The sequence below is a fragment of the Scaptodrosophila lebanonensis genome, unplaced genomic scaffold (genome assembly GCF_003285725.1).
Source record: "Scaptodrosophila lebanonensis strain 11010-0011.00,11010-0021.00 unplaced genomic scaffold, SlebRS2 tig00000024-arrow-pilon, whole genome shotgun sequence".
Taxonomy (NCBI): domain Eukaryota; kingdom Metazoa; phylum Arthropoda; class Insecta; order Diptera; family Drosophilidae; genus Scaptodrosophila; species Scaptodrosophila lebanonensis.
In genome coordinates, this window is record NW_022060538.1 from 12612368 (window position 1) to 12639991 (window position 27624).

The 27624-nt window shown below is 34.0% G+C and overlaps 2 protein-coding genes across 2 annotated transcripts in view; one reads left to right on the forward strand and one right to left on the reverse strand.

Annotated features, from left to right (window-relative positions):
- Positions 1–27624, forward strand: part of LOC115621672 — a 111685-nt gene that overhangs the window by 64433 nt on the left and 19628 nt on the right. The window lies entirely within an intron of this gene.
- On the reverse strand, positions 431–27573 carry LOC115621675. Its single transcript, XM_030515386.1, has 4 exons — positions 27281–27573; positions 4918–5112; positions 1808–1918; positions 431–774 (listed from the first exon to the last, which is right to left on the reverse strand). Exons 1-4 carry the CDS (start codon positions 27339–27341, stop codon positions 548–550), a joined length of 594 nt encoding a protein of 197 aa, XP_030371246.1. The 5' UTR covers positions 27342–27573; the 3' UTR covers positions 431–547.

Here is a 27624-nt window from a genome sequence, read left to right on the forward strand (position 1 = left end):
AATAGTGGACCTAGATTATGACGCTCGTCAATATTGTTAAATGAACGCACTGATAGATAAATCGGTACGATCGCCATCCTAGCATCTGGATTGACTACAAAGGAGAAACTGCCCTTCAATAAGCACGAATATAATCTGCTACCTAGTTCCATTAAGTTCATTAAGTATTCAGTATTTGTCTTAAGAATAGTTGTACATTTATTTATACAAATAATATTAATATATATACAACACTATATGTATGCAAATCTAAGTGTAAATAATTAAAATTAGGAATGAATGCAAATCCAAACTAAAAAGGTATTCTGAAGCTTGTTTTTTGCAAACTCCGATAATGAAATCATGTTAAAAAAATACTTTTACATGCGCGCTTAAGAGCACTCATATGTTAATAATCTGAAGGATATCTTATGATTATCGTATTGTTAATATTTTCAAGCAAAGACATTTTTCTGCAAACAAGGCAATGAAATGACCACGAATTGTAAATCTACAAACTAATAGGCGCCATCAATTTAAAACTATTTTAAATGCTGTATGGAATTAATTAATTAAATATATCATCGACCAGCTCCTTGGTAATAATGCGGTGCGGTCTCGTTGGATTCACCTTGGGGCGCTGATATAGTCGTGCATTGATGGCGTAGAGTCTCGGCGATAAATCACAGCGTACATTGAACCACCAGTCGCAGACGAAAACAGCCTGGGAGAATTGTGTGCCATTTGGGCAGAGGAAGGAGGCCTGACGTCCATCGATGTCGCAGTAATGCCAGCCTGAAATATCAGATTGTAAAGATATGATATGTAAGATGTGTGTGTACTTGCAAACAAATTTCCATAACGCGAACTAAGTATTAAGGTTGGGCACAAAACAAAACGGGTTTGTACCAGAACGTAATACGAACATATATTTAGATGTTAAGTTTTTAGGCTTTAGTTTTTTAAGTTTTTAAACCAACTTGAGAGGACTGTCAACCACACTGATAAAAAAAAACATCGATTTTGCACCATCGTGTGTTTTAGTAAGTATGAAGTGTGCACACTTAAATTTAATATTAAAATATTAAGTTTAAAGTGATGACGTTTCCACTTTTTTGTCTACTCTACTGTTTTTTTTTAACTCTTTTCAATATTGACAATTGAAATTTAATATACTTCTAGTATATTTAAGTCGACTACAAAAAACTTCAAATTAAAGTTGAGAAAAATATTATAATTTACTATGAAATATAGTAAATTTAACTATTTATTTTTTGATGTGTATGCATATTAATATTGAATATGGTTCAACATTAAATTGAATATGAAACACTTTAATAACAAATTTTTACACTTTGATTTGAATATTTTTCGTATTAAAATCACTAATTGAATATGCTTTTTAGTAAATATTTACGATTTTTATATTTGATTTGAATATGAAATAGTAGAACATTAAATTTAATATGAAAATATTCACCTGTACTATGTTACTTTTTTATCAGTGCTGTCACGAGGACTGAACAAACGGTTTAATAATAATAATCGAATTTTGTTACCCAAGCAAATTTTCACCACATTTTCGAAATGTAGAATTTTAGACATTAGTTTTGTAAATTCGTAAACCAACTTGAGAGGACTGTCAACCAGTAACGAGGACTACTACAAAAAAATATCGAATTTCGTTACCTAAGCAAATTTTCACTACATTTTCTAAATGTGATCATTGGCTTTTTAATAAATATTGAACTTTAAGGAATGTTACAAGTATATTGAGAAGTGTTTGAGCTCAGGAAGTTAAACCTGCATTTGTAATTATTGCACTCACCTTGGCATCTAGTCTCCATGTCCGCAAAGAAGCCGGGATAGGGCTGCTCATCACAATAAAAGTTTGTATAAGGAATGGCAGATAATATCGGATAATCGACACCGGGGCGACCTGTAACAAATATAACAATTTTTCCTCTGATTAATATTACTAGGCAATAGGACCTTCTAATAATTAATAGCGACATAGTTTCCTGCAGCGACACCCCCTGCAGTAGTCGCTGTTGTTGTTGTTATTGTTGTTGGTTTTCCAGATGCTATTGCTGTTATTGCAATTAGCGACATGAAACTATAAACAAGGCTTGAAAAAAATTATACGGTTTCCAATCAATTTCACTTCATGGTGTGTACTCTTAAAAGAAATCGCAGCCTGCGGTGTTGGACATACAAAAAAAAAAACAAAAAATAAATGAAACACCACATTGCCTGAACGACGCACCACCTTCCTCTACCCCTCTCCTCCCACCCCTACCCCTACCCTTTAGACATTGGCAGCAAAGTGTCAAATGCAGGCCAGGCGGCAGCAGCAAAAACGGGAAGCATAAACAAATCTGAGGCGACCGGCGCAGTAGTGAGCAATCGGAACGGCGGGACCCCACTCGCTAATAAATGAATTTACGAGTAGATGCACTTCTGTGCCAAATATTCAGCCGAAAAATAATTTAAAATGTTTTTTCTGTTGCCACTCACACAACACATACATACACATACACATATACATGGGTTGTAGCAAAAAATGCATTTGAGGCTGGCTGCTGCTCTGCTGATGTGAGACGCAAATGAAAAAAAATTTATTGATCTATCCTCAACCCCCTCAGCCCCCCAATAACTGTCCACGACAAGGCAGTTTCGGCTTTTAGTCTACAATAATACTCGACTTGGGTTGTGTGTGGTGCTGGCCTGGTTAATGACCAGGGCGTGCGCATATTGATAGACTTGTCATCAGCAAACAACAAAAACAGCAGAAACAACAAAGACAACAAATTACTGTCAATATGTTCTTTGTAGAGTTGTGCGCGTGATAAAAACGGAATGCACATCTCGCGTTCACCATTTAAAACATATCAATGTGCATTACAATGTGTATTTACATATTACAGCAAAAATATTACGTGGCTATAAATAAAATATTTGGTATAAATATTTATCAATAATAGGCACAACAAACCTTAAGTTTTATTAAAAACTAAAACTTTAACTAATAAGACTTTAGCTGATCTTCGATTTCAATAGTTCAAGTCTGCTTTTGATCGAAAACTTCTTTATTTTGATAAAATGAAGCAAAAACAAGAAAGGAATGCTAAAGTCGAGCAGGCTCAACTCTTAAATACCCTGTACCACCCCACAAAAAAGTAATTTAATTAATTAATTAATTTAATTTAATTAATTAACTAAATTAATTTAATTAATTAACTAAATATTAACTAATTAAATATAAAATATTCCATGCATGCATACATACATTTACATTTACATCAGAATCGTGCCTTATGCGTGTTTGTGTACTTGTACATATGTATGTATGTGTGCATTGGGCCTGGTTATATGGCTATAACTTTCTTTTTGATCATTCTATCATAATGAAACTTGGTATACGGATATATAATTACTAACCTAATGTGACTACCAAATTTAAGTTTAAAATTCCAAGAATTATGGGAGTTATAGAAAATTGGTAATAGGGGGGAGTGGGGGGTTGGATCAGAAAAAATGAACAAACTTGTCCTTTCTCGGTCTCAGGAGAATCTGTATACCAAGTTTGGTTATTCTAGCTCTTATACTTTCGGAGATCCTTGCGTTCATACAGACAGACAGACGGACAGACGGTCAGACGGACAGACGGACATGGCTATATCGACTCGGCTTGTCATGCTGATCAAGAATATATATACTTTGTGGGGTCTACCAAGCCTCCTTCTGTGTGTTCCATGTGCACTCGCACAAAACTAATATACCCTTGTACCCTTTGGGTACAGGGTATAATTAAATTTTAAAAATAAATAAAATAAAACAAGACAAGAATGCTAAAGTCGAGCAGGCTCCACTCTTACCCTGTACCACCCCACAAAAAAATTAATTAATTTAATTAATTAATTAATTAAAATATACATCAGAATCGGTTCTATTCGTGTTTGTGTATTTGTACATATGTATGTATGTATATGTGCATTGGGCCTGGTTATAGGAAGTTATAGCCATATATATAACTTCCTTTCTAATCAACCTATCATAATGAAACTTGGTATACGGATATATAATCACTAACTGGATGTGTTTTTTTTTAATTCCAAGAATTACGGGAGTTATAGAAAATCTTGAATAGGGGGGGAGTGGGGGGTGCATCGGGAAAAATGAACAAACTCGTCCTTTCTCGGACTGGATACCAAGTTTGGTTATTCTAGCTTTTATACTTTCTGAGATCCTTGCGTTCATACAGACGGACAGACAGACCGACAGACGGACATGGCTATATCGACTCGGCTTGTCATGCTGATCAAGAATATATATACTTTGTGGGGTCTGCCACGCCTCCTTCTGTGTGTTACATGTACACTCGCACAAAAATAATATACCCTTGTACCCTTTGGGTACAGGGTATAATAACTATTTAAAATATTATTAAAAATTCGGGTTGTTGGACTATATTTTTGTTAAAATAATGCCCAATAAATAATAAATTTAAAAAACGCCGAATAAGTCTAACTTTTGTTCCAAATATAAACAAAAACTACTCTCATTCCAACTTTGACATCGAAATTCTCTAAACAGCTATGTTATTATTTTATTTTATTATTATTATTATTATAATAAATTATTTTTATTATTATTGAATGCTTGTGGAGCGTAGACCAATATGATTTCTTTTAAAAATAGACAAGCTTTTTCGGTGTCTTTCTTTTAGATTCTTTTTTGAAAACAACAAGAACAAACTTCAATAAATATGCTCGAGTAAATATAAGACTTGTGTATATCCAATTATTTAAAGACAGTTAAGTTGCACCATAATATTTTTATTGCCGATTCTGTGTAACTGTTACTGTGAGTTTTAAGCATTTCGTGGTAATTTGTTTCACAGTAATTTGTCAGCTTAATAAGTAGTATCTCAATTACCTGGTATAGATTTGCCCAGTTCCAAATATTCGCGCACCGAGGGACTCAGAAAGTTTGTTGGTATTTCCGGCAAATCCTTCTCCTGACTACCGCTCTCATCATTCTCCAAGTCCTGCTGCGGTTCGGGCTCAAAGTTGACCGGTTCGGGAGCGCGTGGGCGTTTGGCTCGCTTCGATCTCACAGTCTCATGGCAGTCTGTAATTTAAACGGCAGCAAGAAAAAAAAAAATTTCAATTATTTTCATTGTTTGCTTTTGCGGCCAAGCCTTAATTTAAAGTTCAAGGTATTGGTAACAATCGAATTTCCTACAAACTGTACGAAATTGAATGCAAATCGCATTAATGTCAAGATTAAAAATTTGTTGTTGGCGTGTACCACACCCACTAATAACAACAACGAAAAAAAATCATGTTGCGAATGTTTTTAATGGCTTTACTCAACTTTAACCCCGACACATTGTCAACACTCCACGATGAGATTTTTGGCGCTGTCCGCTGTTGCGAAATATCCAACGGCTTCAAAATTACGCCATGTTTTGTCATTTGTTTAGCAATCAAGCTCGTAACAGCACGCAAGAAAAGTAATTGGACAGCTTGCTTTGAAGCAGAGCTAAAAATCTTCTCTGCACCTGTCCAATTCGGAAAATATTATTTGTTTTAAAAGGAAGGGACTGTAAACATAGGGAGAACAAAACTATTTAAATATTTTGTGCCATATAATCTCAAGTAACATAATTCTGTTAACCATTTAGAACGGAATGTTTTTCGAAAACTGGAATATTAACGAAACAAATTTTCGTATATTCTCACAGCAAGTTTAAAAATAAAAAATGATTCTGAATTCTGAGAATCCTGTTCTTATTCTTGCACATACTTGTATAAGAACAAGACAATTTAATATTGGGACTTATGGTTTCATGAGTCACAAGTCGGCAACTAAAATTGCGTGTGAAAGAGAATTTTGGGATTATATGTCTCTTTCAGATTTCACGAAATTATCAATAACTTGCCTTTTGTTAATTACAAACAGCTCTGAGTCACTTTATTTAAAGTATTTACGAAAAAAATCGTATATTTGTTACAAAAAATGCACACAATCTGATAAAATTCCAGCTCTAGTGAACAACTGAATATAAATCTAATTATGTTGCTTAATATATTGCTACTAATATATTAATATTAAATTAATACTTAGTTGTTTATTTTATGATGAAAATAGATAGAACGTTCCGATTCTCAACCATTATTTAACTTTAAAGATCATTCACCTCAGACAGTGGCTTGTCAATGTACTTTTGCCATCGAGTGTAGCTGCTGCGGACAAGTTCTATGCAACAAGCTGTGGTTGTTGACCTTGCTGTTGCAATTGCATCTTTCGTATGCTTATGTTTATATTGTTGTTGTTGGTGGTGTTGTTGTTAATGGTGTTGTTTATTTTTTTCGCATTACAGTGGGAAAATTCTTTTGCGGTAATTACTCAATATGTATTATTTTACCAAATAGTTCTTTTGAGCTCACTAACTGAATAAAGTTTCTGCGCATGCTATTCAGATACTACCATATGCTGAACACATTTTCGTGAGTTGGCTTTCCGCCATGAACTTAAACTATATTTACTGCCTTGAATCATTTAATTGCGTGCTTTATTTAAATCGCTTTTGAGTTTTTTCTCTTTATTTTTTTTTACATATGTATAGTTTGCAGCTGCAGGGCAGCAGAGTGCGAGTAAAACTCGTTCTTAATTTTATTCTACATTTCGCAAAATGTATTCACGTCACTCTGTAAATCTGTTACTACACGAATGTTTGTTGCCGTAATTGACCTTAACCTTGTTCCGCTGTCCTATATAGTAAATGTTTTTGTCGCTGTTGGTGATATAGGCACTCGTTTATTTATCGAACGTGGTCGTGCAATTCACATGCGCACTACATACCGCTTTTTATTATCAATGATATGAACTTAAGTGAATGACAGGATTTTTAAAACACAAACCGAAATCGAATAACTAAATTATAATTATTTGACTTGCCGCAAACTTAGTAACAAGTTGTTTACCTTTTAGATCGAATATGAAATGCTTTTTATTTTATTTTTTCTAAATATAAGCTCTTTTCAAAAAAGTATTTTAATGCATTATTGATGAAGAAAACACATAAGTACATATGTATTTGATGTATTATTGATGAAAAAAAAAACCTACTATATGTACAATTTTGCATCGTTAACTAACTAGAGAGACATCAAGCTTGAATAGAGTCATAGTCGCAATTTATTTCCCCTACCTGGGTATAAGACTTTCTCCATATTCAGTATCTCGGCAGTCTATATCAGGCGGAAGTAACAGCGATACAGGAGACCTCACGACAACTACGTCTAACCAATGTAGATAGCAGATCCATTGACAAATCCACAATCATCCCAGCTTGCCGTGGATTTCTTAACGAGGTAGCCTAACAGCGGAACATTTATGGTAGGGAACTCCATTGCTGAAGAGCTGGCAGGAGAGTGACTCTCACTGTCAGACTTGGCATTTCATGCAATGATTTCTGGATAAGCTTTAGAGATAATATTGTTGGTGTCCAGCATTTGGAAACTCACTTCCAAAATGATCTCACAGATATACTAAAAGTGGAGACTGCTAGACTAGTTAAATTTCAGTGCAGCCGAGTGGTTAAAAGAGGGCTTTTATAGCATCACAAAGAGCTCATTACTAAATGCAGACCTCTTATTATTATACCCTAAACCCAGGGGATCAAATGGTATACTAGTTTTTTGTGCGAATATAACACAAAGGTGGAGGCGTGACAGACCGCCAGGTCTGTCTGTCCGTTTGTATGAACGCAAGGATCTCAGAAAGTATAAGAGTTAGAGTTTACCAAACTTGCTAAAAAAAAAAAAATTCCCCAATCTGATCAAGTTCGTATTATTTTTCTTTACATTCTCGTAGAAGCATATCTTTAGAAGATATTGTGAATAAATCAATGTGTCGTTTGCTGTTGTTGCCATGAACTAAGGCTGCTGGTCTCAGTAAAATGATTTATTAATCTTTATTTTGCCAGGAAACGGACCCAACTCTAAAGAGTCTTCGCTATACCTGACTTTTTCTTCGAAGACAATGTGTTTTCTTGGGTGTTTTTTATTTAATTCCTATTTCATGGTTTGTTAATTTTCTCTCTCCCTTTGGTCTTATGTTTCTTTTTTAATAAAAATACAACTTCGTGACGGATCTATAAAACATGAAAGCCTAGAGATCTCTTCTTATGTTGTAATCATTATAAGTGTTATTAAAAAAATTACAATATAATGATTATTTTTTAATTTTATTCATTCGCTCAGAATTTAATGATTAATTTTGAGTTTTACTTTAAAACTTAACCAATAATCATTATTGATGAGCAAAAAAATAAAACTTATAAAATAATGATTTTTTTGATCAAAAATAAAACTCAAGCTGAAATTGTGTCTATTCCATGAGGATTAAGGACATAATTTATATATATCCTTAATCAGTGAGTCAGGGCGAACATTTTGAATTCCTCGCTTTCTCAAAGTTACTATAAGTGAATGATTTTTTCGTTTAAAAAAAAAACAAAATAATCATTATTTGCGGTCCCTGGTTTAAATAATAACAAGAACGAACAGATAAATGGGATCTTGTGTGTCATATAATAATAAAGTGATTAACAAAAATATAGCATAAGCATATAGCATTAACACATTATTAATTAGGATTATAATGAAAGAACAGTGTAGACGTCGAATGTGTATTAGCCTCAAGGATAAATAATGGCTTATGTAGTTCTTATATGCACTCTATTTCAACAAACAACTGTTAACTTCTCTAACAACTTCTTTTCTCTGATTTGACGACCGATGCGGCTAACTGCTAAGTACTGTCTCGACTGAAAACTTCAAACCAAGTGAGTACCGAGTAGGGATGAGGATGTTGATTCTGGGTGTTCCACCAATGTCCCTTTCCTACCTTCCCATCTTACATAACAACATGAATTTCTTAATCCCCTAATTGATGCATTTTCAGGTGTAAACCATAAATATTGTTGCTTTCACTAAAGCCAAGAACGATTGCGCTCTTAGTTTGAATTGGCAAGACAGGCAACATTTTTGTTTTTGAGAAACTCGAACAGGGACTACCTTTTTTTGGCATTAAATTAGGCAAATTAGCTATTAGTTGGTGTTGCTTTAGTTGTTGTTGCTGCTGCAGATTGCGGCCCAAAGCAAAAACCAATCAGCACACCCACAAGCACACACTCATAAGCCGCATAAACATGCAATTAACACACACACACACACCTACTATATTCTCACACACACTATCGGCAAAATTGCATTGCAACATGAAATTTCGTAAAAATGGCAACAAAATTTATTACAATTGAAATAATTACCGCGAAAATACAATCAAATGGTAATTAGAGTTGCGCCCCAACAACAACAATAACAACAACAACAACAACAACAAATGCGAACCATCGACGACAAATTGTACAACACACACAAAAAACAACAACAACAAAATTATTATCTATATGTCGGTGTCTGTCTATTCGCTGCTCTCGCGGTGAAAATGTCAAAAGCTGTGCGTAAGTAAAAACGCGTGAGTAAGAAAAAAGTATATATGTACAAGTATGTATGTATGTATATTTGTATTCGCGCAACACTTTGGGATTTTGCGGCGGATGCAGTGCGTCATGTTTGATGGTGGCACACCCCTATGCCACGCTAGGCGTTGGTCAACTGCCTGCTGCCGCCTGCCTACGTGTGGTTGTTTGTGTTGCAAGCTTTAGCAGCTAAGTGCTCCGCTACTCACCTCTATCATAGCCAAATGGTTGGGCTCTGGTCGCGGCATAATTAAAGCAATTGCCTTACGTACAGTTACAGTTAACGAAATTGAGGCAGCTTGAAAATTAAAAAGTAACAACAACCACAACAACACACGTTGCCCCGATATGCCGTCTGTTATGGCGGCAGTACACACGCACACGCATTTCACAATTGTAATTGCGATTGGTTTTTGCGTTTAATTTTGTGCAAACACACGCACACACACTTTGGCAATTGATACACACTTGTAAAAGGTATAAGAGGTTTAGAACTCTCCATTGAAGTAAAACAAAACGTACAAATCGTATGATAGTGACTCAAAAGCTCAAATCGATGCGAGCTTCCCTGCGTAGATCAACGATCCTAAATACCGCATAGACTTTGGTTTCCATCGGTTTGCCACCTCTATTGATCAATTATATTTCTCTTACTACAAAACTCTTGACAAGGCCCGGTTTTTCTTTTATACCCGATATGAGCAGTATATTAATTTTGTGCAAAGTATGTAACAGGCAGAAGAAGTATATTCTTCAGACATGTCCGTCTGGATGAACGCCTAGATTTCGGAAACGATTGAGCGCACACTAACCAAACTTGGTATGTGCACGCTCCTATACCTTTGACAACACGAGTTTATTTAATTTTTTTTGATTTACCCTCTCCTCTTCTCCCCGCTACAGGATTTCTTCAACACTATCAACATTTCCAATGACAAATAAACCACGCACACGTGATCAATACACATTTATCTACTTTTGTTTCAAATTCTAACAAAAAAGTTGATGCTGCAAGTTCGGTGTTCTTCTTCGTTTTGCTTCTGCCATAGGCGCATACAGGGTAAAGGGTATTTCACTGTCTACCTTGCTCGACTGTAGAGCTCTTTCATTTTTGCCTTTCGAAAGAATTACTCCAGCCAATGCCTGCATAAAGAATGTAAATATGGCTTTGCGCAAAAATATACGTGACTTTTGCAAAATAGGAACAAGAATTTGTATTTTCGCAATCTTATATTTTGTTTAAAATAATTTTCATTTCATTTCAAACGAGTATTTCAGAATGGCTTCTAAAGCTTCAAAAACCTTTTCCAGACCGAATTGGTAGAATTTGAGTTATGTAATTCAACTATGTACCATTAATTTCCCAAATCCAAATTGTTCAATTAAAATGTGATGAATCGTTGATTTGGAGTAAGGTTATTCAAATTCCATTAATTTATAGATTTCTATTTTTGGTTAGGCAAGATGTTCATCATTACGTACTTTGTGTGTTCGACTATTCTATTCATCCGATTGTCAAACAAAAGTCCTGTTTATTTATTTTGAGTTATATATACATATAACCAAAAAAAATTTTGGGTTTTCTTGAATAAGATCACCAAATCACTACTGACACTGTCCTTGGTTTGTTTGTCTTACAGATATATCCTCTAAGCTGATCACAAGGAGCATCATTCAATCCAAATGGGTCACCATATTTAGAACGCATTTCTGCACAAAATTCTGATCCTTTATGATTATTTGGTTCATTGGCTCTCCATTTAGTAAAGTTTACCACACGACCAGTTGAGATGGAAAGCCATTTGTCTTCTCCGCTAAGCATATTTAAATCCATCCAGTACCTAATTTCACTTTTTTTCGTCGTTTCTTTCGATCTTCTGATGACATTAACAATGGCATCGAATTCTTCCTCGGTTTCCAGGTACAACAGATAAGCTCCTAGTTTACGGCATTTATTTACCGCACTATACCAATTATATCGACTGATATGCTCAAAATAGTAATAATTAGTGCCAATTTGCGTAAACGGTCCCATATCTGGATGGTAATCATCTGGTATTCCATTAATTTCATCAACAATTGTATGGAAACCTATGTAGTAGGATGTTTTTCAGTTTAAAATTAATTATTAAAATTTGTTTAACATTTTTTACTTTCCACTTGCGCCAACAAAACTCGAACACTTAAGACTTGAAGAAGCAGATAACACGAAATTATTTCCCGAAACATTTTCCGCTTTGTACCATAACTACTAAAGTTCGCATAAGCAATAACGTTTGCTTTGCAAAAATTAAACAAATTTATACTTTGCTTCCTCTTAAAAATTATAAGTTAACCACAATTGAATCATACCAACATATGCAAAGTAAAATAGGACCCGGTTATTATTTAAATATACTATAAGTACATGGCTATACGAAATATATTTAAAGAATACATACGTTATATGCATAAATGGGAGCAAAATAGGACCCGGATATTATTTAAATATAAGTACATGGCTATACGAATATATATTTAAAGAATAGAGAAGAAAAACAAAAAATCAATTCGCTTTTGAACCAATGTTCGAATCACTTTTTTCTACTTAGGGTACAGGCAAAATGAGGCATCTCCGACCCCATAAAGTACACCTAATTCTGTTTTTACACGGTAGATTGGTTCAAGAAACAACGGTTTAAAAAAAGACATTGATAGGTGATTGGCTCCTTATCTCTAAAGAGATATATATGCAATTTTTATTTTCAAACCGTGTTATATCAAAGTCGTGTAAGAAAGGACCGTGTAAAAACAGAATTAGGTGTATATATTATCTTAATCAGCATGAAGAGAGCAATCGATCTAGACATGTCCTGACGGTATCCAGGTCCGAGAAAGTACAGTTTATTTTGTTTTCTTGAATTATTTCAGGGTCATATACATACTATATAGTGGATCCTATCCTACTATGTTATTTGAAAGTACGTAGCTCCCGGAAATTGTATGAAATGACTTTCGTCATTAACTCTTGACTCTTTGTGTAAATGAATAAAATAACACATCGGGATCAATGAGACAATTTAAATAGAACAACGGTTTTAAATAACGAATAGACGCAATTGATGAATTCTATACCTTTACCACACAACTACAGATATTGTACTCGGAGATGTTGATTTACAGATATATTGAAAAACATCCCAACAGTTGTGGTCACTCATTACAAATGCAGCTCCATTTACAGAATTTGAATGTACGCCATGTTTATCTCTCACAAATTTTTTATGTACACCATATCTGCATTTTCAAAAATTGTTCTACCCGGTTTCAACTGGTACCGGGAATAATGTGTTGCTATTTGCATACAAGCGCTTTATTTGCATTGTTTATAATAATAAGAATGATTTTACGACTTTTGTTATTTACAATAGAAATTGCCTTTACCAAACGGCTATTGATATTGTGCTTGGAGTTGTTGTTTTACAGATATAGAGACGCTTTAAATCACAATCCTCGTCATTCATTGCAAAACCATCTTCTTTATGAGATTTTAATTGTACGCAACGTTCATTTCCATGATTATTGGGTTCACCTTTCCTCCATTTTAAAAAGTTCTTTATACCACCAGTTGCAATTGAAGCCCATTCGTCCTTCTTAGCTAAATCACTAAGATCTATCCAATAGGCAATCCATCCATCTGTTTTTTTCCTCAATAACCTCTGTACGGCTTCAAATTCGTTCTCGTCATCTACATGCAGCAGATGAGCACCAAGTGAACGACATTTTTGGGCAGCAGCAAACCAATTAAGCCATTCATTATGTTCAACATAGTAATAATTAGAACCCATCTTAGTGAACGGCCCGAGATCCGGTTTGAAATCATCTGGTATTCCATTTATTTGCTTAATGATGGTATGGGAACCTATTGTTGTTTATTAGACAGTTAATAAACTCTCTCCCCATTGCATAATTAAATCGTTTTAATTACCTTCCATGTGGGCCATTAATGTCGAAAAGCAAAGTACTTGCAGCAGTACAGAACACAGAATTATATTTCGTTGCATTTTGTTCCGTAAATAAATATTTAAAAAGAAAATAAAGAGGTATGCTCACTTTAAAAGTTCGTACGTGTCTGATTTATTTCTATGTACATGAAGTCTTTTATACCTTTCTAACATACCCTTTCATTCGAAGCAGTCAAAAATATATCATAATATAACAAGAAAGGAATGCTAATGTCGAGCAGGCTCAACTCTTAAATACCCTGTACCACCCCACAAAAAAGTAATTAAATTAATTAATTAATTAAATTAAATTAATTAACTAAATTAATTTAATTAATTAACTAAATATTAACTAATTAAATATAAAATATTCCATGCATGCATACATACATTTACATTTACATCAGAATCGTGCCTTATGCGTGTTTGTGTACTTGTACATATGTATGTATGTGTGGTAATTAATTAATTAATTAATTAATTAACTAAATTAATTTAATTAATTAACTAAATATTGTAGTAGTATAAGTATGAGTATATACGTAAGCATATGTGATATCGAATGATCGAATGATATGTAACATCGAATGATTGTTAATACCAAAGGACAGTATTAAACAGATTGGCAAACAGAGCGGACGTGTTTTACTTGTGGTGCAAACCCCACCACAATATTAACTAATTAAATATAAAATATTCCATGCATGCATACATACATTTACATTTACATCAGAATCGTGCCTTATGCGTGTTTGTGTACTTGTACATATGTATGTATGTGTGCATTGGGCCGGGTTATATGGCTATAACTTTCTTTCCGATCATGCTATATCGACTCGGCTTGTCATGCTGATCAAGAATATATATACTTTGTGGGGTCTACCAAGCCTCCTTCTGTGTGTTCCATGTGCACTCGCACAAAACTAATATACCCTTGTACCCTTTGGGTACAGGGTATAAAAATGATGTGAGTCATTTACTATAAACGACTATAAATAATGCTGCTTAATCACAGAGAACTTGTATTTTCTTAGTTTGTAACTTTACCACATTTATCAAACATTACTAAGTCGTAACAAAAAGCTAAAAGTTCAAAATTATTTTAACATTTGGGATTTGATAATGGACACAATTTGTGTGAAGTAAGCTATGAGCCTGAAGTCTAGAGCAGTCTAGAATGGCCTCTGATATGAGCTTGATTAACGCTACACGCTTCCTTTTATAAATTTATCAAACACAATACCTTCTTGTTGAAGCATCTGAGCTGTTTTATGATAACTCTGGCATCTCAAGAAAAATGAGCTTTCTGTGCGTCTTACCCTTCGAAACATGAAGCGTTACAAGTGGCTGAATAATTAAATAAGAGAGATCTAAATTTTAAGTAGATTTTTGCTTAATATTTATTTCTTAATGTTAATTATTTTAAATAATTCGTTGTATCTTTCTTATAACTTTTCTTTTAATACCATTTAAATATTTTTCTTCATTGATTCAATATCGCGGTTGTTTACAATTTTATCTGATTATAAAAATACAACGAAATATATGAAATGTAAAGCAATGAAATATGGTCCCTTGACATTGATTTTGTAGTTCTTATCTCATTTGGAAGTGGATCTCACAAGAGAACAGCTAGATGAGCGCTGGTGCCGCTGCAATGTAGGGTCGAGCTTAAATTGAAGTTAAAAAGCAAACCAACCAGAGAAAAAAAAAAAGGAAAACTGTTCAAACATTTCATAAATCATTAACAAACGAAAAGATGTGCGCATCCTTTCATAACTCAAGCGCTCGACTGTGCCATAAGCACCAAACATAACGGCAGCAACAACAAAACACTGCAGTGATGACAATAAGAGCAACACATCAGTGAAAAATAACCTCAGCATTAACAATAAAAATGGCAATAACAACAACAAGGACTGATTGTGTCTCCACAACATAAATTCAGAGCGATGATCCGTTGCAGCACTCGCAAAATAAATTAAGCTCATTATATAATTGAATCCTTGATAGGCTGATTATCCACACGGCTTGCGTGTTCGCAATTCTGAATGTATGTATGCGTGTGTGTGTGTGTATGGACGCTTATTAAAAGGATAATGCCATGCGTCGCGCAGTCAAGCGCAAAGGATGCGCCAACGGACACAGCATGCCATCGAACAATTTTATGTAAATTAATTTCCTGTTGCATGTCGCTGCCAATGTCGATGTCGATGACGGCAATGGTGATGGCGATGAATGGCGCTTAAAGTTGTTGCCAGGTGTGTGTATGTTCTTGGCCAAATATCTGTGTGAAGTCTTAAATCTATATTGATAATTGGTCGCGGCATACCAAACTAACTCCTCATACATACGAGTATAATCGCAACAACGCCATCTTTGCCAAGCATCGGCCCGAAAATTGTCGCCCGTAAGCAACCAGAAATAAAAGTTATAAATAAATAAAGGTAAGGAAAAAATAATCGCCAGTAGAGGAGGTGGCAGCAGCAGCCACAACAGCTCCACCTTAAAATAATATTGCTGCAGTCTTTCTTGGTCTCTGGTAGTATATTTTAACGGCAACTTCATGCTGTCACGATTTGTTACAAACACACACACACATGCACATATACTATGTACATACATATGTATGTATGTACGTGCTCCTTAATCTTATGAACTAAATGCATTGCATAAACCAGGCAGCCTAGCCTAAGCGATTTAAAACAATGCAACAAACGAGTTCGACTGGCGCGGCTTTTTCATGCAACAACGACGACGATGTCTGTGGTTGCTTGCAAATAGCTCAAAGGCGCCTTTGTCTTGGCAGCTTTAAGAACCTGCCCGCTCCTAGTCGTACCCCGCCACCCCCCTCCTTCCTTCCTCCCATCATAAACAAATCCATTTGATATGCCAAAAAATATGGCCAATTGGGTTTTATTAACAAGTTTACCAACATAGAACTAACAAAGAATAATAATAATAATGAAAATGAAAATTGCCAAACAAAAAATTCAGCACAAAACCCGTTACAGTTGCTCGCTCTAACGGCTTTTCTGCACTTCGATTGTTATCTTTAAAGCTGCAGTTGCATGCGCACACACGTCTGTCATATAAAATTTAAAAAAAAATAAAACGCCCACGGTGAAACAAAAACTAGGCCGTGTCCGCGCTCCTATCGCACACAAGGGCGACAAAAGTCGCGCGCAAAACGCGCCTGCCGTGCGGCTTGAAAACAACTTAAATATAATGCGTAGTTGCAGGTGAAAGAAAGATTCTTTTGTTTTGCGTGTAAGATATGGGCTATTGAACTTTTCTATCGCAACAATAACATCAGTATTCATTTCTAATTGACTATAATGTACACATTTATTCTCCTTTTTTAAAACAATTGTTGTGTTTAACTGTCTTTAGGAAGTTCTGCACACACTACTTATTTTTGAATTGTGGTACTTGCCCTAAGCCAGTTTTTCCAAAACTATATTATATTTTTAGCTACTTGTCATTTTTACTTCAAGTTTACCTTTAAAATAGGGTTATCCTTTTTAGCAACACAATTTACAATTTACATAGCTGCATAGCATAGTGGATCTTTTTCTATAGAAATCTTCTCTGAACACAAAATGAAATTATAGATTAAATGTATAAAAATGTAGTCCCTGTACTACACATGAAATCAAAGACCCAAACCCGAAGCATATATACAAGTAGTAAGTGCAATTAAAACCGTAGTGTAAATGTGTAGTTTCTATATATAATTTTATTCTATATATAACTTATTTAAAAATGTGGAAAATACAAGTATTAAAAAATTAAGATTTTAATTTTTTATTGCCCTCGACTCCATCAATACGTTCTTGTTTCTTTGGAGAAAGTTTACACTAGCTTCTTTATGGTTATTTGGAATCCCGTTTAGTAGACGGGCCCACAACCGGTTTGAAATCATCCGGTATTCCATTAATTTTATCTGTGTTTGTTTTGGAACCTTTGTTATTGTTTATTAGACGTTTTACTAACTTTTCTATTCATAGTAAAGTTAAATGTTTACCTTCCATATAGGCCCGTAATGCTGAAAAGCGAAATTTCTTTAGCGCAATAGAACACATAACTAAATGCCCAAGCATTTTGCTCAGTGATTAAATATTTTATAAGAATAACAATGTCTGTTCACTTTTAAAATTTCAACTCGTATGATTTATTTCCAAGAAATAGAATTATTTTATAGTTTTCCCGAGAGGTGTCCCAGGAATAAAGAATATAAATCCAAATATTTACTATATATTGAAACCACTCAATTAATCACAAATCTATGGTTTTAGGAAAATAAGGTCAGCAATTAAAAATAACTGACTATGAATATGAATGATTTTGAACATTTTTAGCTTTCTTTTGTCTTTTATATATATAAAATATAATTCCATTCCAAAATATCATATATCTTTGCGTATTTGAAATCTAAAATTTACTTTAAACGGGAACTGCATCGACTATTATACTAGGACCCGCACTATTAATGAATAGAAATATATAATATATATATAATTTTTATTTATTTTTATTTATTTTAAATTTTGTATTATTTATATTGTAATATCTATTTTATTGCCTTATTTCAGATGTGATGCAATTTTACAAAAAAAAAAAAAACCTTTTCTGGAATAGCCTTCAATACCTTTTTCGATTCGGCTACCCGATGTAGTCTTTTTAAGTTATTGAATAGTCATAAGCCACTGCTAAATCAGTTAAATAAGGTAGTTTTGAAACAATAAACGTCTTGTTTTTTACGAAATGTTCACGAAGAACTATTACAGTGGTGCAATGTTTTTAAAACCAAACGAGATTTGACTTTTTCTCTTAAAATGATGTCTCGATTTTGAAGCTCCAAATTTTTGATTTTCTTAACGTGTTATTCATTAGTTAGATATCCTTTCTCGACCACTTTTGAACATTTTATGGGATTTACCAACTTGTATATTTGACCTAGTCTGTTTATTGAAAGCCATCAACCACATTCTTAACATTTCGGCTGCAGAAGCTTGTTCAATAATTTCGGAAATTGTAACAATCGATATTATTACATAACTCAAGCCATGAAGAAATTGTAAGGGAAATTTCACGAATTTGAATTATTCCTATGCTGCGGAATCGGCCTGCAGATTTGGCCGTTACACGACAATTTGACATTTTTTGTATATAAGTGTAAAACCACTTTTACAGAATTTTTTTTTAAAGCTGCAAGTCATTTTTATTTATGCTTTATGCAACGATTGTACAAGCGAACTCACGCTTTGGGATTTCAGTTAGCTCCTTGAGCCTCCCTATTGAAACACCCGCTCAAGCTTAAGGTCAAAATTCATGGTCATACTAAGTAGAAATGCCTACAAATTTTAAATATACAAGCACACCTATAAATTAATTCGCAGCATTAATTCTTCACATATGCACTTGTACAGATAAAAACATTTTTTAATAAGTTGCACGTGTATTATTCTTTGTATTTTTTTATTGCCAGTATATTAACAAAGTTTATTTAAAGTGCCTGCATTCAGAATTATGGTTGTTTTTGTTATGCGATTCACCTCAAACTATTAATATGCTCTGGCTCTATGTGCAATAATTATGCATTTTTATTTAATTTTAATTGCATTGAAAAAGCGCGACTGTCGCTATTTATCAACGCTTCTCTCCTGGCGGGCTCATAAATATAAATGAACGAATTTTTCCGCAATTTGTCGCATATACAAATTTTATTTTAATTGAAAATTATGCCATGGCATTAAAAGCGCGCACACACATACACACGCACACACACATACACACGCACACACACATACACACGCACACACACAAAGGCACACAGAAATTAATGGCAAAGACTAAAGCGAAATTTAAACGAATTTCATTTGCAAGCCGCTACCCCCTCACCTCTGTTTATAAGAAAATTTGTTCATTTAAGGCATTTCTGGTAACTTGTTAAGCGTCAATTTAACCAGCAATCAAATATGTTGGCATTATCCATTTTTATTGTTGTTCTTGTTGCTTGTGTTGCCAACAATTTGCATACGTGTGGTATGGTGTGTTGTGTTGTGTTGTCAGGCTGGGGCGGTCCTCAGTTTTTGTCGCTGCGGCGTGCCTGACAGCCGTATAAATTGTTTTCCCATGTGTGTGCCAAATGCTTGACTTACGCGCAAATATTTTTCAATTGCGAAGGCTGTAGGAACATAAAAACGTTCAAATAAAACTAACCATTCTTTTGGATTGCTTTGTCTGCCTATATCTGTCTGCCTGTCTGTCTGTGGAACTTGTTTGGCGCTTTTGTAATTTGTTTTTGTTATCCGCATATAAATCAATTAATTTTGTACATGCAAATGCATTTTCAAATATTATTGCGCAAAAATATTTGGCGCACACCTGAAATTTGCCGCTAGATCTATAAAAAAAGCATCTCAAAGATACGTTTTATAGCCACATACATACATACGTGTATATCAGCCGCTTGTGCCTACAAATACCGTCTATCATGGCAAAGCGTTCATAAAAGTTTCCGTTTCGCATTAAGTTCGAGATAACAACAAAAAGTCTGCTGCTCAAAGAGTTGCCTGATCATAAATCTGCCCCTGCCGTCGTCGCCACATAATTGAAAAAAAGGGGGGAAACATTTGCATATTAACGACAACTACAAATGTTTTGCCTTGTTGCATTGTATATCTTACTGTGGTTGCTGGCACTGCTGACGTTGCATGTGGCGGATGTGCAACAACAATGCCGATTGATAGTGAGACTGACTTTAAATAAATTAAGTATACGCGCCGAGGTACATGGGTGTAGAAGCTTCAGCTGAATTATGGTATAAAACGTAGATATTTGCATGAGATATTTATGCTGAGCGTTGTTAACACTTTTTAGGTAGAGTTGGCTGCATGTACGTTCATATGTAGATAAGATATAGGTGGATATATAATACATAAGTAGATAATGGACTCGTAGTAAGTACATAAGTAAATAAAATATGTAGGTAAATGTATATACATTTGAATAGATATGAATAGATAAAGATGTAGATAGATAGAGATATAGATAGATAGAGATATATAGATAGAGATATATATTGATAGAGATATATATTGATAGAGATATAGATAGATAGATAGATAGATAGATAGATAGATAGATAGATGCAGATAGAAATCAGTAGATAAGTAGCCGATTAAGCGCAGTATCGGTAGCCCTCAAAGAAAACCAATCAATCATATTGATGTACAGTGGCTGACAGCTTATTTTATGCAGTACAGATTTTCGCATTTAGAGATAACTATGAAGATAAGTATTGAAAGTGCATAACTTCTAGTATAATATAAGATTTCATTTATGAGCAGAAAATAATCACTAAATACCTTTAACATAAAAAACCAAAAATATTGCTTATTTTATGCAGCTAGTTCTAATAATTTTTTTTATATGAAAGCCCTTAGTACCCGATTAAAATCAGAATGTACCTAATTAAGTTTATCGTACTCCTCAATAAAAGCTTACCTTCCCTTGTAGCGCAGCAGCCGACAACAGGCCCAAACCAGGACGTTGCCATTAACGTGTTAAAGAGTTGCCTTAAGGATTTCTTCTTGAAACTAGAATTGCAGCTTCCGCCACACATTCTTAGTACCCGATTCTTGCGATTTTGTCATAGTTTTTTTTTTTTTAGATTTACCGAATTCTGGGGCTTGCTGGCCATATATTTCATCCGATTCTTGTGAAATGCAGTTAAATTTCATTACAGTTAAATTAATATTCAATATCTGTTCTCGGCCCATTTTAAAACTAGACTCTCCAAGTTAACAAATAAGAATAAAATTGTTGTAAAAGCAATTACAAAAGTACTTAAAGCAAAGGCACGGAAAAAGACACTACTCTTAATTTACATTATGTAATATTGAAGCACCATTCCACATTGAAGTATCTGCATAAAATAAGCTGTGAGCTAGTATTTCAGTTAACAATCTGTTTTCCTCATTTATCTGCATGGGATACAACTTTTTGGAGATCGTCTTGCGTTTTAAACAAGTCAATAAAAAACTGCTGTTTCGCACATCCTGCCTGTGGGTTTTTAGTATAAGAGGGCCTTAAAGAAAAAAGTATCTACATACTGCAGAACATAAGATGTGAGCCACTCGAAATCGAAAACATCAATTGTTTTCCAGCTCTAGTAATAAATAAAACGAAATCTTAACCTCTAGTGTTGCGAATAGCCTTCAAAGCGGCCGCCTTCTAGTTGAGCGCATATTGAAAAAGCGCTTTCTTAAAATTTGCATTTAAATGCTCACCTTTACAATAAAACAAGCGCAACAACAATTAGATAACATATTCAAATGTATTTAAATGCATACAAGTGATCGTAACTCTTGCTATGCAATAACAATTGTCAACACTTTGACATTTTCATCTGCGTGTGGGCATATATACTCGTATATATAGTAGTAGTAGTCGTACATATTTGACATCGCTAGCTTTATTAAAAGCTAATAACGTGTCGTAAAAAGCAAACAACGGCGGTTAATTAGACACAGACAGAAATCGCACCTCATAAAAGTGGCAAAACAATTTAAAAAAGATAAAGCAAATAAACCAAATGGTAAATAATAAAAGTTTGTATGGACATTGTTTTTGCATTTGTTGGTAATCTGGTATTGGTGGTGATGGTTGGTTGTGGCTGCAGCATAAAATGTCGTGCACGCTTTTCGATTTGGGTGCGGACGATGTTGTTTTGCAGCAGCAACAACAACAACGGTGAGGCAACCTTCAAATTTGCGTTAAAAGTGCTGCAAATGTCAAAAGGAAACGTTTGCATTAACCCATGAGTATCAGCACCTTTCCATATGATACTGAACTATACGAGAAAAATATGTATTTATTTGTATATAAGTATATGAAGACTCAATGAAATAAGGATTTTTAAAGCAACTAATTATAAAGCTCCTTAACGTTTCTTATGTCTTAAGTGAGGCTCCTAATTCTCACTGAAGAACTATAACACCTTTTCATCCTTTGTGTAGGCAGAAAGTCGGCTCAATTCGGGTAGTACTCGTAGTTTCTTCGCATAACTAGTTATAACTCTCAGACTTATCTTCATTTTACGTTGTATACCGCTTTTTCTGATAGATTTGCTATTCACTTATTTTGCTGTTTTTACAATACGAGTAATGGCTTGATATTACGTATTTAGCATATACGATCTTAAATGTTTCCTGCATGGGAGTTCAAAATAAACAATCAGACCAAAAAAGACATACCTTCCTGCAAATAATGAAGTCCGACAGGAGTCTAAGTTATGTGGAAAATCGATCACGGGAAGCACCGATTTTGATGTTCATGGTGGAAAATAGTTCGATTCTGACGGTGCTGATGGCCACCATGAACCCATTATGGCAGATCACTCGTGTTATGTGTACCATTAGCTTAAAGGCATTTCCGAAATATGCTTTGTGTTAATCGAAATTCATGGTAAAGGAGCACAATTGAAACAGCATACTATACCAAATTTTCCTGTGAACCAAATTATTAAATTATGCCATTTAATTGTAATTGTTTTGAGTGGATGTTTTGGAGTTTCAAAAAATTCCGCATTGGAGTTAAACTATATTTCTTCTCCAATAACCCCACAACATTATTTCCTTTTGCATATTTGCAGATTTTGAAGGGAGATGATATTTCCATCTTCATTTTTCATTTTAAAGTTCTCCAATAACCCCTCAACATTATTTCCTTTTGCATATTATCAGATTTTGAAAACAGATGATATCTCCATCCTCATTTATTATTTTAATGTTCTCCAATAACCCCTCAACATTATTTCCTTTTGCATATTTGCAGATTTTGAAGGGAGATGATATTTCCATCTTCATTTTTCATTTTAAAGTTCTCCAATAACCCCTCAACATTATTTCCTTTTGCATATTAGCAGATTTTGGAGAGAGATGATATAAAGTTTATTAAAATAAGATTTCAAAAGAATTTGATGTAGGTCCAAAATGAAAACAACACATGTGGAGCGTTGAGGAAACAAATCCAGAATTGCCTTCCTTAAAATCGCATGTGTAGAAACAAACCCATGTTGTTGTTAATGGGTTAACTGCGCGAGAACCTTATTGATGCAAGTAAAGGGGAGAGGACAGAGCACTGCATGGTTGATATTAGAAAGTCGCTTGAGGTGGCGCATCCGTTGCAATTGCAACACAACAGAAGCACCAGCATTTGTGAATGTAAAATTGTAACCAGTTTATACGTATTTTTTTGTTGGCGCGCCTTTGGGATTGAAAAAATAATGAAAAAATGGCCAAGTAACTAGTTGCGGCTGTTACTTTATGGCTCATAAATAACATTAACTATAGTGGCTGTGTTTCTGTGTTTCTGAATAATAAAACAAGTCGAAGATGACAACGCCAACGCTCATACATACTCGTATGCACACTCATATGAATGAATGAATGATTGAATGCATGATGCATGAATGATGATGCAAGGCGTCGCAATGTTTGTGCCCATTCGACTGGACATGCTAGCTGCCACGCATGCGCCAAGAAATGCCCATAAACTGGCACTCAATCGACACCCAAAGAGGTCTCCGGAGTCCGAACCATAAATACAATTTGGCCAATACGTTTGTTTGCTGAGCACGTCTGTAGTTTTGGCTTGCGTTCTAGTCCCACTACTCTTAGGTGCGTTCTAAAGTAAATCAAACTTCTTCAAAACAAAACTCTTTTGGAGTTTTACAGATCGATTTACACGATCTAAAAGCATATGTCACATGATAATGTCGCTTAATACGTTCAATCAATAATAAGCAAACTTAAGGAGCGGGATGTGGGTTGAAAATAAATGTTCAGTTTAAAACACAAAACCTCGGGCGCATTTACGACATTTTTTAGACATTTTTTTTTTTTGTTAATCAATTTGTACAGAAGAAACATATAAGTTGTAGTGTACTTGTAGATCGAAAAACGCACATTTTGGAACAGAATAATTGGGAATTTTATTTTCGAATCGTTCCACCTTTTAGTCTTTTACTATTGAGTGCAGGATGAACTGTTTATCCTACTTTTTCAATAAAAATTACACATGATAGGGCATCAGTTGATTTATCAGTACATTTTTTAACAGTAACTATTAATGTACGATCAACAGAAATTACATTGATCGAGTGATATGCTATTGCTTTTAAAGTCTGTTTACCAACGATAAACTCTGGTACGGAATTAACAATCAACACACTCCTTCAACAATGCTTTTAAGGTATTATGAAACTTGAAAAAAATTTGTTTGTTTATCGTTTTTTGTTTGAAGCTCATTTTTCTAGTTCTCTCTTCAGCCGAAACTTGCATCCTCGGTTCGTTCAGAATAAGTTCATTCGAAAGCTGCTGAGCTTGTTCACTGATTTCTGTTTAAAAATTTGGAAATGGATCAATGATATGAAAACATTATTATAAATTGGATTAGCTTTCGTGATTGATTTGTTAAAAGAGACAAATGAAAACTTCAAAAGAACAATTTAATAGATTTATAAAATCATGAAAAATATAGACGATAAAGAAGTATTTAATACATACTCGTACATATAATGTAGTTTTGATTTTGCTTAATTTGTATAAGTTTAAAAAAAAAAAAACAATTAATTTTATGTTTTTCACAAACAACTTCATTCTCGATGTCAAAGCCATGACTCGCAACCTACTTATTAAGTGACTTTAATTAACAACGTTTTTGGAGTGTATAGTTAATTTATATTTTAAAATAAAAAGAGTTGATGCCAAACTAGATCAGGGTTCCTAGTATTGATATACAATAATAATAAACCTATGAAAAAATGATTGATTTCTACAAAAATTCTCAACTAGCAACTCGAAAGTCACAAATCTTCAACTGTGTGTTGAAAAACTCTGGAGTTTTGATCGCCTTAATTATATTTCTAATTCAAAAAGTTTCGATTACTCCGAAACACACCTTGTATGTGACGTTGTCTGTTTGGCATCGTGTCGTCAAAGGTGCCTGTCGTTTGACACATCAAGGTAGTCCGTCGTCTTTCTGTTTTCTGTCTGTCGTGTAATCTGCTCGAAACTATTGCGCTTAGCTCGTGTTTCTCATGTAATTGAATTTGGCTTAAAACTAACAATTTGTTTAAAAATGGGCAGCAGTATTTGCTGTTGGTGGTTTGTGTTGTTGTCGTTATTCCGTTATGGCCATAATTGTGCTTGTCGCTACTTTTTTTCGATTTTGGTAATTGCATTTAGAAATTTGGCATTTAATAGTGTTCAGTGCGGAATGTTAAATGTATATGCCGTATAAATCATTTTAGTTTTGTGGTATTTATGAAATATGTACACTCAGCAAGAGAAATGTTTCAAATTTCAGAAAGCCCTAAAAATTGGAACATATTTTTCTAATTTTAAACTTTTATTGTAAATCGTTTCAGATGTACAAAATATTAGAGTTTTGTAGTTTTGTTTAAAACGGCTTTCAATTTTAATACTTTGAAAATAAATTTTAATTGCAATATAAAAAGCAAAGTAAAGTATTTGTTTAATTTAAAACATGATCTCGTTTTTAAGAATTGAAATTTTATTAAAATTTAAAATCAAAAGTTAAGAATAAAGCTGCCTTAAAGAAAAACATATGATTTCGATAGATTATTCTTAACTTATGAAATAATACTATTGCCGAATTTAATTTATTTTAAAATACCTATTTTCCTATCGAATATTTTTGATGACTGCATTTTTCGCGTAAACCCAATATCTGTGGGAATTTTGTAAACTATGCTAGTGATGAGTAAAAACCAAAAAGAGCCAAACTCTATACTTACTGTACTAAAACCAAGGCAGTTTCTTTTTCCCCTTTTTTTGGAATAAATTCGAAATATTAAGATATAGTATTTACCCCAAATTTAGTTTGTATAGATAATTTGGTCCCCCAAGAGAACACACCAAGTTTGGTTCAGCTTAGGCCACTAATTCATATAGCTGCCATATAACCGATATGGCTAACATTCACCGACTTTCGTATGTTTAACTCTATCAAACAAGATTCATTTTTTTTTTTTTCTGTTATGCTATATATTTAAAATATAAAATAAAAAATCGAATCGAAAAACAAGAATTGAATCATTTATATATTTTGTTGCATTCATGTATTATTGGTTTAAATGCATTCTAAAAATTACGAAAATTGTTAGATAAATTTAAATCAAATCTTTGTCTTTAGATTTTTTGCACCAATGGAGCAGCGTGCATGAGCAATGGAGTATTATTATTTTGGTTTTGTGCAAGCTCAACCGCACAATTTTAAAGCGATGACCTCCATCGTGGAAGATTTTTTGGGGTCACCTTCTGGTCCTTCTCACTAAAATCTATAACCATTTTTGATGACATTCAATTCTGGTAGGGTGGATCTATTTTTAATATTTCTACCGTTCTATTGCATTTTATATGCAATTGATTTACATAGGCCATTCCATTTTTTTCGCCGACAGGCTTTTTCATCCACATTTTTCAAATACAGTATCTGATGACAGCAGTTTTTCATTCTCAAACTTAAAGTTGTCTAAAAAATTGTTTTTCTCTCAAATCATGACTTTTACATACTTTTACAAGAATTATTCAAATTATAAATAACAACAGAAGTAATTAAAACATTGCTCATTTTGGTGGTACATGTAGATGTTTGGTGAATGGTAATCATTTTTGCAATTATAATATTAAACGTTACATTGGGCCGTTAACTTGTAGCCCCCACTCACCTGTAAACAGCAGGTAATAACCACAGATTAGTACCAATACGAATGTTATTCTTGGCAACATGTTGCTGCTGTTTGTTGAAATGTTGCTAGCGGTGTTGCGTGAGCTCCTCCTCCTTCGTTGAGGATGTTGATGGGATTTGTTGATTCGCCGTCACCTTTCAAAATGTTGCTGCACACTTAACGCTTTTTATTATCTTAACTAATTGGCTAACGTTATGCTTTAACCTTTTCGTGTTGCACAGACACACGCACACACAAATACACACAAAGAGTCAACACTCACACCCAATTGCCAAATGCTGTCAAGTGTTCGACTTTCGTTTCGTTCACTTGTTGAGGCAAGG